Genomic DNA, 13,630 nt, shown 5'->3' with positions numbered 1-13,630 from the left:
TCACTCCTTCTCCTCCAAACCCCACTTGTCCTCCCCTGTCACCACAAAGCCCTCTCCTGCCACTCCTCTGTCCCCCTAAGTCCCCTCCTGTCACTCCTGTCCCCCCCAAACCCCTCATGTCACTCCCCTCTCCCCTAACTCCTCCAAACCCCTATCACTCTCCTGTCCCCCTAAACCCCGTCCTGTCACTCCCCTGTCCCCCTAACCCCTCAGGTCCTTTCCTGTCACTCCCTGTCCCCCTAAACCCCCTCCTGTCACTCCCTGTCCCCCTAAATCCCCAACCCCCTCCTGTCCCCTAAATCTCCCCAAGCCCCTCCTGTCACTCCCCTGTCCCCCAAACCCCCTCCTGTCACTCCCTGTCCCCCTAACCCCTCCAAACCCCCTCCTGTCACTCCCTGTCCCCCTAAATCCCCTCCTGTCACTCCCTATCACCCCAAACTCCCCTGTCACTCCCCTGTCCCCCCAACCCCCTCCTGTCACTCCCTGTCCCCTAAATCCCCCCAAACCCCTCCTGTCCCCTAAATCTCCCCTAAACCTCCTGTCACTTCCTCCTGTCCCCTAAATCCCCCAAACCCCTCCTGTCCCCCCTAAATCCCCCCAAACCCCTCCTGTCCTCCTAAATCTCCCCTAAACCCCTCCTGCCACTCCCTGTCCCCCTAAACCCCCTCCTGTCCCCCTAAATCCCCCTAAACCCCTCCTGTCCCCTAAATCTCCCCCAAAGCCCCCTAAACCCCTCCTGTCCTCCTAAATCTCCCCCAAACCCCCTCCTGTCACTCCCTGTCCCCCAAACCCCTCACAGGTCCTTTCCTGTCACTCCCTGTCCCCCTAACTCCCCTAAACCCCTCCTACCCCTCTCCTGTCCCCCTAACCCCCTAACCCCCGTCCCTCGGTGGGTGCTGCGCTGGCCGAGCCCCCCGTGCGGGGTGGGCGCTGTGGGGTCCGCGGGTGCCTCACCTGAAGGCTACAAACAGTGAGGCGTCGAGCGGCGTCGCAGAGGCGCGCCGCCGTCACCACGAACGGGCTCTCGGGCACGTGCTCCTCGTTGAACTTCACCGACACCTCGTAGTCCCCTGAGGGGGCAGCGGGGTCAGGGAGACATCCAAGAGATCCCACAGAGACCCCACAGACCCACAGAGACCCCACAGAGACCCCACAGATATCCCCAGATCCACCCTGAGGGGGCAGGGGGGTCAGGGAGACATCCAAGAGATCCCACAGAGACCCCACAGACCCACAGAGACCCCACAGATATCCCCATATCCACCCTGAGGGGGCAGGGGGGTCAGGGAGACATCCAAGAGACCCCATAGAGACCCCACAGACCCACAGAGACACCCAGAGACCCCCCAAATCCAACCTGAGGGAGCAGGGGGGTCAGGGGGGGTGCTGAGACCCCCTGGAGATCCCACAGAGACACCCAGAGACCCTCGGAGACCCCCAGAGATCCCTGAACTCAGCCTGTGATACAGCGGGGTCAGGGGGGGCACTGAGACTCACAGAGACCCCACAGAGACAGTCAGAGACCCCCAGAGACCCCCCAAATCCACCCTGTGGGGGCAGGGGGGTCAGGGGGGGCAGAGAGACCCCCTAGAGATCCCACAGAGACCCCAGAGACCCCACAGATATCCCCAGATCCACCCTGAGGGGGCAGGGGGGTCAGGGGGGGCACTGAGACCCCCTGAGATCCCAAAGAGACACCCAGAGACCCTTGGAGACCCCCAAAGACACCCAGAGATCCCCAAATCCAACCTGTGGGGGCAGGGGGGTCAGGGGGGCACTGAGACCCCCTAGAGATCCCACAGAGGCCCCACAGACACCCAGAGACCCCCCAGAGACCCCCAAATCCACCCTGGGGGGCAGCGGGGTCAGGGGGCACTGAGACCCCCTGGAGATCCCACAGAGACCCCACAGAGACAGCCAGAGACCCCACAGAGACCCCCAAATCCACCCTGGGGGGCAGCGGGCTCAGGGGGGCATTGAGACCCCCTAGAGATCCCACAGAGACCCCACAGAGACATCCAGAGACCCCCCAAATCCAACCTGTGGGGGCAGGGGGGTCAGGGGGGGCACAGAGACCCCCTAGAGATCCCACAGAGACCCCACACAGACACCCAGAGACCCCCCAAATCCAACCTGTGGGGGCAGGGGGGTCAGGGGGGGCACAGAGACCCCCTAGAGATCCCAAAGAGACACCCAGAGACCCTTGGAGACCCCCAAAGACACCCAGAGATCCCCAAATCCAACCTGTGGGGGCAGGGGGGTCAGGGGGGCACTGAGACCCCCTAGAGACAGCCAAAGACCCCCCAGAGACTCCAGAGACCCCCAGAAATCCCTGAACCCAGCCTGTGATACAGTGGGGTCAGGGGGGGCACTGAGACCCACAGAGATACCCAGAGACCCCACAGAGACCCCCAAATCCACTTCGGGGGATAGTGGGGTCAGGGGGGCACAGATACCCACAGAGACCCCCCCAGAGCTCCCCAAACCCACCCTGGGGGACAGTAGGGTCAGAGAGTCAGAGAGACCCCCAGAGACCCCCAAATCCACCCTCAGGGACAGCAGGGTGGGGTGGGGGCACAGAGATCTCCCCCAAATCCTCCCAGACCCCCTAAAATCCCCCCGCGCCCCCCCGGCCCCTCACCGGGTTCCTGCACCACGTAGGAGACCCCGCAGGAGCCGTCCTTGCGGTCCTCGAAGGCGATCTCGGCCTTGCTGGGCCCCTCCACGGCGATGGAGAGACCCCCAGCCCCTGCCTCACGCGTCCAGATGCTGAACTCGGCTGGGGGAGGGGAGAAAGGGGGGGTCAGGGCACCCAAAAGGGGGCTGAGACCCCCAAAACCACCCCAGAATGCCCCCAAACCGCCCCGGAACTCCCTGATCCAGGGGAAGCCCCTCAAAGCCCCCCCCCATGTGATGGAAAGACCCCTCAGCCCCAGCTCTGTGGGTCCAGATGCTGAACTCGGCTGGGGAGGGGAGAAAGGGGGGTCAGGGCACCCCAAAAGGGGCTGAGACCCCCAAAACTGCCCCAGAACCCCAAAACCCCTGAAACTACCCCACAACCCCCCGATCCAGGGGAAGCCCCTCAAACCCCTCCCTGACCCCCAGACCCCAATTTGTACATCCAGATGCTGAACTCGGCTGGGGGAGGGAAAAAGAGGTCAGGGCACCCCAAAAGGGTTGAGACCCCAAAACTGCCCCAGAACCCCTGATCCAGGGAAAGCCCCTCAAATCCCTCCCTGTGATGGAGAGACCCCCAGACCTCATTTTGTACATCCAGATGTTGAATTTGGTTGGGGGGGTGGGAAAAGGGGGGGTCAGGGCACCCCAAAAGGGGTTGACACCCCCAAAACTGCCCCAGAACCCCCAGATCCAGGGGAAGCCCCTCTAACCCCTCCCTGACCCCCAGATCCCACCCCACACATCCAGATGTTGAATTTGGCTGAAGGGTGGGAAAAAGGGGGGGGTCAGGGCACCCCAAAAGGGGCTGAGACCCCCAAAACCACCCCAGAATGCCCCAAAACCCCCAAAACTGTCCCAGAACCCCCCAATCCAGGGAAAGCTCCTCAAACCCCTCCCTGACCCCCAGACCCCATTCTGTACATCCAGATGTTGAATTTGGTTGGGGGGAGGGGAAAAAGGGGGGGTCAGGGCACCCCAAAAGGGGCTGAGACCCCCAAAACTGCCCCAGAATGCCCCCAAACTGAGACACCCAGAGACCCCTGGTCCCAGCCTGCAAAATCCAGATGTGTTTGGGGTGCCCTGAGTCAGTTTTTAGGGTACCCTGGTCGATTTTGGGGGGGGGTGTTCCCAGGTCAGTTTTGGGGTGTTTCAGCTCAGTTTTAGGGTCCCCAGGTCATTTTTGGGGTGTCCCAGGTCATTTTTGGGGTCGTTTGGGGCTCTCACCCGGCACTCCATCCTTGGTGCCCTCCAGCCCCGGGGCAGGTTTGGAGTGCTTGGGGTCAGTTTTTGGGGTGACCTGGCCATTTTTAGGACACCCTGACCATTTCTGGGGTGTCCCAGCTCAGTTTTAGGGTCTCCATCTCAGTTTTAGGGTCCCCAGGTCATTTTTGGGGTGTCCCAGCCCAGTTTTGGGGTCATTTGGGGCTCTCACCTGGCACCCCAGCCTCGGCACGCTCCAGCCCCGGGGCAGGTTTGGGGTGCCCGGGGTCAATTTTTGGGGTGACCTGGTCATTTCTGGGGTGTCCCAGCTCAGTTTTAGGGTCCCCAGGTCATTTCTGGGGTGTCCCAGCCCATTTTTGGGGTGTCCCAGGTCATTTTTGGGGTGTCCCAGCCCAGTTCTGGGGCTCTCATCTGGCACCCCGGCCTCGGCGCGCTCCAGCCCCGGGGCAGGTTTTGGGTGCCCGGGGTCAGTTTTTGGGGTGACCTGGCCATTTCTGGGGTGTCCCAGCCCAGTTTTAGGGTCCCCAGGTCATTTTTGGGGTGTCCCAGCCCATTTCTGGGGCTCTCACCTGGCACCCCGGCCTCGGCGCGCTCCAGCCCGGGCCCCCCGGCGCGGACCTTGTGGGCGCCGCCCTCGCCCAGGGGTCCCACGGTGAACTGGAAGGGGCTCCCTGGCACGTGCTGCCCGCGGTCCTTGACGCTCACCGAGTGGGGTCCCGTCTCCTGGGGCACGAAGCGCACCCCGAGCGCCCGGGGTGTCCCCGGCCACCACCTGGGCCGGCACCGCCTGCCCCGAGGCCCCGCCACCTGCGCCGTCACCTCCGCCACGCTCAGCTCTGGGGGGACAGGGGGACGGGGGTTATTAGAGGCTCAGGGGTTATTGGAGGACAGGAATCCCCAGGACCCCCGAGGGCCCCGCCACCTGCGCCGTCACCTCCGCCACGCTCAGCTCTGGGGCACAGAGGGTTATTGGGGGAGTTCAGGGGTTATTGGGGCTCAAAGGGTCACAGAGGGTTCAGGGGTTATTGGGAGGCTCAGGGGGGTTACTGGGGGCTCAATGGGGTCACTGGGGGTACAGGAGCCCCAAACCCCCGAGGGCCCCACCACCTGCGCCGTCACCTCCGCCATGCTCAGCTCTGGGGGACACAGGGGTTATGGTGGGGTCAGGGAGTCACTGGGGTTATTGGGGAGCTCAGGGGTTATTGGGGGCTCAGGGAGTCACAGGGGGTTATTGGGGGCTCAGGGGAGTCACTGGGGGTTCAGGGGGTTATTGGGGGCTCAGGGGGTTATTGGGAGACAGGATCCCCAGACCCCTGAGGGCCCCGCCACCTGCGCCGTCACCTCCGCCACGCTCAGCTCTGGGGGCAGCGGGGGCTATTGGGGGGTCAGGGGGGTTATTGGGGGTTCAGGGGGTTGTTGGGGGACAGGGATCCCCCAAACCCCCAAGGGCCCGCCACCTGCGCCGTCACCTCCGCCACGCTCAGCTCTGGGGGGACAGGGGGTTATTGGGGGCTCAGGGAGTCACAGAGGGGTTATGGGGGCACAGGGGGTAATTGGGGGCTCAGGGGTTATTGGGGGCTCAGGGGGGTTGTTGGGGGACAGGGGTTATTGGGGGCTCCAGGGGTTACTGGGGGACAGGATCCCCAGACCCCCTCGAGGACCCCGCCACCTGCGCCGTCACCTCCGCCACGCTCAGCTCTGGGGGACAGGGGGTTATTGGGGGTCAGAGGGTTATTGGGGGCTCAGGGGAGTCACAGGGGTTATTGGGGGCTCAGGGGTTATTGGGGGTTACAGGATCCCCAGACCCCCTTGAGACCCCACCACCTGCACCGTCACCTCCGCCACGCTCAGCTCTGGGGGAGACAGGGGATTATTGGGGGGTCAGGGGGTTATTGGGGGCACAGGGGTTATTGGGGGGTCAGGGAGTCACAGAGGGTTGTTGGGGGGTCAGGAGTCACTGGGGGTTATTGGGGGCTCAGGGGTTATTGAGGCTCAGGGAGTCACTGGGGGCTCAGGGGTCACGGGGGGACAGGAATCCCCAGACCCCCTCGAGGACCCCGCCACCTGCGCCGTCACCTCCGCCACGCTCAGCTCTGGGGGACAGGGGGTTATTGGGGGCTCAGGGGTCACTGGGGGTTATTGGGGGCTCAGGGGTTATTGGGGGCTCAGGGGTCACTGGGGGTTATTGGGGGCTCAGGGGGTTATTTGGGGGCTCAGGGACTCACAGGGGGTTATTGGGGGGCTCAGGGGGTTATTGGGGGGTTCTGGAGGTTATTGGGAGCACAGGGGGGTTATTGGGGGGGTTCAGGGATCCTTCTGTATCTGAAGGGACCTCTGGGGGGCTTTGGGGGACTCCCTGAGGACACTGAGGACCCCCCTGGTAAGTCCAGGGACTCCCTGAGGATATTCAGGACCCCACGGGAAGCTCAGGGACCCCCCCAGACACTCAGGACCCTCTGAGGACACTCAGGACCCCCCACAGGAAGCTCAGGGACCCCCTCAGGACGCTCAGGGACCCCCGCCCAGGCCCCCCCCAGGCCCCTCACCAGGCATTTTGAGGCTGAGGTCGCAGGGGGACCCCACGGTGGCCTCGGGGGGGGCCCTGCGGCGCCGGGTGATGCTCTCGCGGACCCGGCCCTCGCCCGTCACCTTCACCGAGAACGGGCTCCCTGGGGGGGCAAGGGGGGGTCACAGGAGGGCCCCAAACCCCCCTGAACCTCCTACCCCACCCAGCACCCTCCAAACCCCTGCAGGGACCCCCAAACCCCCACCCCACCCAGCACCAGAACCCCCTCGTCCGTCACCTTCACTAAGAAGGGCTCCTGGGGGCAGGGGGGTCACAGGGGGGTCCCCAAACCCCTCAGAGCACCCCCAGACCTCCTAACCCACCCAGCATTCCCCAAATCCCTGCAGGGACCCCCAAACCCCTCACAGCACACCCAAACCTCCTAACCCACCCAGCACCCGCAAACCCCAAACTCCCCCACCCCAAAGCCTTCCCGGGACCCCAAAACAGCCCCCAGTGCTCCCAATCCCTCCCAGTGCCCCTCCCAGTGTCCCCAGTCTCCCCCAGTGCCCCTCCCAGCGCCACCAGTGACCCTCCCCATCCCTTCCAGTCCCCTCCAGTCCCTCCCAGTGCCCCTCCCAGTGCTCCCAGCCCCTCCCAGTGCTCCCAGCCCCTCCCACTGCCCCTCCCAGTGCTCCCAGCCCCTCCCAGTGCTCCCAGTGCGCACCGGGCACGTGCTGGTCCCCGAATTTGACGGAGATGATGTAGTTGCCGGGCTCGGTGGGGCAGTAGGACACGCGGCACGTCCCGTCCTCCAACTCCTCCGTCGTGATGTCCACCTTGCTGGGCCCCTCGATGGACAGGCTGAGCCCCCCGTACCCTGGGGGGGTGGGCATGGTCAGCAGGGACCCCCAAACCCCCTGCAGGGTCAGCAGGGACCCCCAAACCACCCCTCGATGGACAGGCTGAGCCCCCCGTACCCTGGGGGGGTGGGCATGGTCAGCAGGGACCCCCAAACCCCCTGCAGGGTCAGCAGGGACCCCCAAATCCCCCAATCCCCTGGATGGACAGGCTGAGCCCCCGTACCTGGGGGTGGGCATGGTCAGCAGGGACCCCCAAACCCCTGCAGGGTCAGCAGGGACCCCCAAATCCCCAATCCCCTGGATGGACAGGCTGAGCCCCCGTACTCTGGGGGTGGGCATGGTCAGCAGGGACCCCCAAACCCCTGCAGGGTCAGCAGGGACCCCCAAATCCCCAATCCCCTGGATGGACAGGCTGAGCCCCTGTACCCTGGGGAGGGTGGGCATGGTCAGCAGGGACCCCCAAACCCCCAATCCCCCTCCATGGACAAGGCTGAGGCCCCCTGTACCCTGGGGGGTGGGCAGGTCAGCAGGGACCCCCAAAACCCTGGCGGGGTCAGCAGGGACCCGTGGGACCCCCAGGCCCCCCATAACTGTGTCCCTGGTATCAATGGGGGCTGGAAGGTGCCCCAGGAGCCCCCAGGACCCCAAAGACCCCCAGCCCCCTAAATCCCCGTACCTGCGCCCCGGGTGTCGATGGGTGAAGTGGGCGGGCTGGAAGGTGCTCCCAGGAGTCCCCAGGACCTCCCAGGACCCCAAAGAGCCCCCCAGCCCCCAAAGCCCTCGTGCCTGCGTCCCGGGTGTCGATGGTGAAGTGGGCGGGCTGGAAGAGTCTCTCCTCGCGCAGCTCGGCCCGGTCAGGACCACCCTGCTGGCGTCGCCCAGCTCGCTGCCTGGCTGATGGTGACGAGCGATGGGGCTGCGGGCAGGGGCTGCCCCCGGAACACGTGCACCAGGTGCCCCCACCTCCTGGGCACGAGCCAGATCCCTGCGGGGACAATGGGGACATTGGGGACAATGGGGACATTGGGGACGTTGGGGACATTTGGGGGGACAATGGGGACATTGGGGACACTGGGGACAATGGGGACATTGGGGACACTGGGGACACTGAGGGACATTGGGGACATTGGGGGCATGGGTGAGGGCTGCCCTCGGAGACACGTGCACAGGTGCTCCCCCACCTCCCTGGGCACGAACGAGATCCCTGCGGGGACAATGGGGACATTGGGGACATCTGGGGGGACATTGGGGGCATTGGGGACATTGAGGGGATAATGGGGACATCAGGGACATTGGGGACATGGGGCAGGGGCTGCCCCCCCCGGAACACGTGCACCAGGTGCTCCCCCACCTCCCGGGGCACGAACGAGATCCCTGCGGGGACAATGGGGACATTAGGGGACATTTGGGGACATTTGGGGGGACAATGGGGACATTGGGGACATTGGGGACAATGGGGGCATTGGGGGCAATGGGGACATTGGGGACATTTGGGGGGACAATGGGGACACTGGGGACATCTGGGGGGACATTGGGGACACAGGGGGGACATTGGGGCTGCGGGGCAGGGGCTGCCCCCCCCGGAACACGTGCACCAGGTGCTCCCCCACCTCCCTGGGCACGAACGAGATCCCTGCAGGGACAATGGGGACATTGGGGGGATATTGGGGGCATTGGGGACATTGGGGACACGGGACAGGGGCTGCCCCCCTCCGGAACAGGTGCACCAGGTGCTCCCCCACCTTCCTGGGCATGAACGAAATCCCTGTCCCTCTGTCCCCTCATGTCCCCTGTCCCCTGTCCCTGTCCCCAATGTCCCTGTCCCCTCACCGATGTGACCATTCCTGAGCCGTTTCAGCTGGCAGGGCTCTTTGTGCCCCCCTAAATGCCCCCAGTGTCCCCTGTCCCTGTCCCCAATGTCCCCTGTCCCTGTCCCCTCACCGATGTGACCATTCCTGAGCCGTTTCAGCTGGCAGGGCTCTTTGTGTCCCCCCTAAATGTCCCCAGTGTCCCCCCCAATGTCCCTGTCCCTGTCCCCTCACCGATGTGACCATTCCTGAGCCGTTTCAGCTGGCAGGGCTCTTTGTGCCCCCCCAGTGTCCCTGTCCCTGTCCCCAATGTCCCTGTCCCCTCACCGATGTGGCCGTTCCTGAGCCGTTTCAGCTGGCAGGGCTCCTTGTGCCCCGAGGGGGAGGTGACAGTGGCCGTGAGCTGGCTCAGGTCGGTTTCCCCAATGTCCAGGGGGATGTCAGCCGAGGCGCCCACCTTGAGGTGGGACAGGCGCAGGGAGTCGTCACCTGGGGGGCACAGGGAGGGTCAGAGGGGGTCACAGGACCCTCAGGGTGGCACTGGGGACACCCCAGGGGCTCCAGAGACCCCCAAACCTGTCCTGGGGACCCCCAGATCTGCTCCAGAGACCCCCAAACCTGTCCCAGGGACCCCCAGATCTGTCCCAGAGACCCTCAGAGTGGCACTGGGGACACTCTGGGGGCTCCAGAGACCCCCAAAGCTGTCCCAGAGACCCCAGAGCTGCTCCAGGGACCCCCAAACCTGTCCCAGAGACCCTCAGGGGGGCACTGGGACCTTCAGAGCTGCTCCTGGGACCCCCAAACCTATCCCAGAGACCCCCAAGCCCCCCCAGGGACCCCCAAACCCCCCCGTACTGGTGATGCGGGCAGTGAAGGGGCTGCCAGGGATGTGCTTGTCGTTGTACCTGACCCCTCTGGGGACCCCCAAACCCCCCAGGGACCCTCAAATCCTCCAGGGACCCCCAAATCCCCTCCAGGGACCCTCAAACTCCCCCAGGGACCCCCAAGTCCTTCCCCAGCCCCCTGTACCGGTGATGCGGGCGGTGAAGGGGCTGCCAGGGATGTGCTTGTCGTTGTACCTGACCCCTCCTGGGGACTCCCAAACCCCTCGCCAAACTCCCCAGGGACCCCCAAACCCCCCAAACTCCCTCCCCAGCCCCCTGTACCGGTGATGCGGGCGGTGAAGGGGCTGCCAGGGATGTGCTTGTCGTTGTACTTGACCACGATGCCGTAGTCCCCGGGCAGCACGGGCAGGTAGGACACGCTGCACGTGCCGTCCTGGTTGTCGGTGCAGCTGATCTCGGCCTTGGAGGACCTTCCACGGCCAGGGACAGCCTCTGGGGGAAAAAGGGGTCACTGGGGGTGGGGACAGCCGGGAGGGGCTGGGGACAAGGTGGGGGCACCCTGGGAGGGGCTGGGGGACACCTCGAGCAGGGTTGGGGACATGCTGGGGATCCCCAGGAGAGGATGAGGACCCCATGGGAGGGGCTGGGGGACACCTTGAGTGGGGATGGGGACCCTTGGGAGGGGTTGGGGACCCTTGGGTGGGACTGGGGACCCTTGAGAGGGCTGGGAACCCCTGAAGATCCCTGGGAGGGGCTGGGGACACCTCAGGAGGGGCTGGGGACCACTGGGAGGGGCTGGGGACCACTAGGAGGGGCTGGGGACCACTGGGAGGGGTTGGGGACACACTGGGAGGGGTTTGGGACACGCTGGGGACCCCCCAGGAGAGGCTGAAGACCCCCTGGGAGGAACTGGGGGACACCTTGAGTGGGACTGGGGACACTTGAGAGGGGCTGGGGATAACGTGGGGACCCCTCGGGAGGGGCTGGGGACCCTCTGGGGACCCCTGGGAGGGGCTGGGAACACCCTGGGCTCATCCCTGGGGACCCCTGGGATGATGTGGGGACCCCTTGGGGACCCCTGGGATGGTGTGGGGACCCCCTGGGAACACCCTGGGGACCCTGAGACAGTGTGAGGACCCCCTGGGGGACCCCTGGGAGGATGTGGGGACCCCCTGGAGATCCCTGGAGGGGCTGGGGACCCCCTGAGGACGCCTGGGAGTGGGCTGCAGACTCCCCTGAGGACCCTGGTGATGGGACTCTGGGGACCTCTGGGAGGGGCAGTGTGGGGACCCCCAGGGGGACTCCTGGGATGATGTGGGGACCCCCTGGGGATGCCTGGGAGGGGTTGGGGACCCCCTGGGGATGCCTGGGAGGGGCTGGGGACCCCTGGGATGATGTGGGGACCTCCTGGAGACCCCTGGGAGGGGTTGGGGACCCCCTTGGGACCCCCTGGAAGGGCTGGGGACCTTCTGGGAGGGGCTGAGGACCCCTGGGATGATGTGGGGACCCCTGGACACCCCTGGGAGGGGCTGCAGACTCCCTGAGGACCCCTGGGATGATGTGGGGACCCCCTGGGGACCTCCTGGGAGGGGCTGGGGACCCCCTGGGAGAGGTTGGGGACCCCCTAGGAACACTCTGGGGACCCCTGGGATAGTCTGGGGACCCCAGGACAGTGTGGGAAGCCCCTGGGAATCCCCTGGGACCCCCTGGGAGAGGCTGAGGACCCCTTGGGGACACCCTGGGGACCCCTGGGAGGGGCTGGGGACCCCTTGGGGACACCCTGGGGACCCCTGGGAGGGGCTGGGGAGCCCTTGGGGACACCCTGGAGACCCCTGGAAAGGGCTGGGGACCCCTTGGGGACACCCTGGAGACCCCTGGGACAGTCTGGGGACCCCTTGGAAACCCCTTGGGACCCCCTGGGAGAGGCTGAGGAGCCCTTGGGGACACCCTGGGGACCCCTGGGAGGGGCTGGGAACCCCCTGGGAGGCGCTGGGGACCCCTGGGAGGGGCTGGGAACCCCCTGTGAGGGGCTGGGGACCCCTTGGGGATACTCTGGGAACCCCCTGTGAGGGGCTGGGGACCCCCTGGGAGGCGCTGGGGACCCCTGGGAGGGGCTGGGAACCCCCTGGGAGGGGCTAGGAACCCCCTGGGAGGGGCTGGGGACCCCCTGGGAGGGGCTGGGGACCCCTTGGGGACAACCTGGGGACCCCTGGGAGGGGCTGGGGACCCCTTGGGGATACCCTGGGGACCCCTGGGAGGGGCTGGGAACCCCTTGTGAGGGGCTGGGGACCCCTTGGGGACACCCTGGGGACCCCTGTGAGGGGCTGGGGACCCCCGGGAGAGGTTGGGGACCCCAGGACAGTGTGGGGACCCCCTGGGAACCCCCTGGGAGGGGCTGGGGACCCCCTGGGGACCCCCTGTGAGGGGCTGGGGACCCCCTGGGGACCCCCTGTTCCCCTCTATGTCCTCACCCTCGCCGGCGTCCTTGGTGTTGACGGTGAAGGTGGCGGGTTTGTTGACGGTGCCGTGGATGAGGCCGGGCCCGTAGGCCGTGACGTGCCCGCTGTTCACGTAGTCCACGTAGAACTGCAGGGGGCTGCCTGGGGGGGCCACGGGGGCACACGGGGGTCAGGGGCGCTGAGACCACCCCCAGAGTCAGGGAGACACCCCAACCCCCCAGAGCCACGGGGAGCACCCAGGGTGACACATGGGGACATGAGGCCGTGTCCAAGGGCCGTGGTCGCCACAAAGGTCACCCAACCCCTGATGAACCCCAAAACCTCCTGCTGACCCCCAAAACCTCCTGCTGACCCCCAAAGCCCCCTGGACCCCCACCTGTACAGGGGTGCTGAGACCCCTCCCCAGATCCACGGGGGGACACCCAGGGTGACACACAGGGTGACACAAGGGGAGATTTCACGGCACCTGCAGGGCTGTGGTGCCACCAAGGCCCCCCAAACCCCCTGCTGACCCCCTAAAGACCCCAGAGCCCCCCTGGACCCCCCATCAATACAGGGGTGCTGAGACCCCTCCCCAGAGCCACGGGGGGATGCCCAGGGTGACACAAGGGGGGATTTCACGGCACCTGCAGGGCTGTGGTGCCACCAAGGCCACACCAAACCCCCCTGCTGACCCCCCAAAGCCCCCTGAAGCCCCCCTGGATCCCCGAGACCCCTCCCCAGAGCCATGGGGGGACGCCCAGGGTGACACACGGGGTGACACAAGGGGGGATTTCACGGCACCTGCAGGGCCGTGGTGCCACCAAGGCCTCCCAAACCCCCTGCTGACCCCTAAACCCCTGCCGACCCCCAAAGCCCCCTGGACCCCCACCTGTCCAGGGTATGCTGAGACCCCTCCCCAGATCCACGGGGGACACCCAGGATGACACAAGGGGGATTTCATGGCACCTGCAGGGCCGTGGTGCCACCAAGGCCCCCAAACCCCCCTGCCGACCCCTAAAGCCCCCAAAGCCCCCAGGACCCCCACCTGTACAGGGCATGCTGAGGCCCCTCCCCAGAGCCACGGGGATGCCCAGGGTGACACACGGGGTGACACAAGGGGATTTCACGGCACCTGCAGGGCCGTGGTGCCACCAAGGCCCCCAAACCCCTGCCGACCCCCAAAGCCCCCAAGGCCCCCAGGCCCCCACCTGGGATGTGCATGTTGTCGTAGCGAATGTCCATCTCGTGCAGCCCGGCCTCGCTGGGG

At 66.1% G+C, this 13,630-nt stretch overlaps 1 protein-coding gene across 1 annotated transcript; it reads right to left on the bottom strand.

Annotated features, from left to right (window-relative positions):
* Positions 1-954: 954 nt before the first annotated feature.
* Positions 955-13,626, bottom strand: LOC126635121 (filamin-A-like; the record flags this gene model as incomplete). The annotated part of the gene is given in 13 exon segments (XM_050306058.1): positions 955-1,070; positions 2,642-2,779; positions 4,470-4,736; positions 6,447-6,569; positions 7,134-7,286; positions 8,056-8,115; positions 8,118-8,155; positions 8,800-8,902; positions 9,405-9,566; positions 10,244-10,382; positions 10,787-10,821; positions 12,394-12,522; positions 13,572-13,626. Coding segments are annotated over 13 exon segments (1,518 nt in total), but the record flags the coding sequence as incomplete, so codon positions are not given.
* Positions 13,627-13,630: the final 4 nt, after the last annotated feature.

This window comes from Myiozetetes cayanensis, unplaced genomic scaffold (assembly GCF_022539395.1).
Source record: "Myiozetetes cayanensis isolate MyiCay16 unplaced genomic scaffold, myiCay2020 scf1091, whole genome shotgun sequence".
Taxonomy (NCBI): domain Eukaryota; kingdom Metazoa; phylum Chordata; class Aves; order Passeriformes; family Tyrannidae; genus Myiozetetes; species Myiozetetes cayanensis.
Note: the sequence above shows the minus strand (reverse complement) of the source record. Positions and strands in the feature narration are given on the sequence as shown.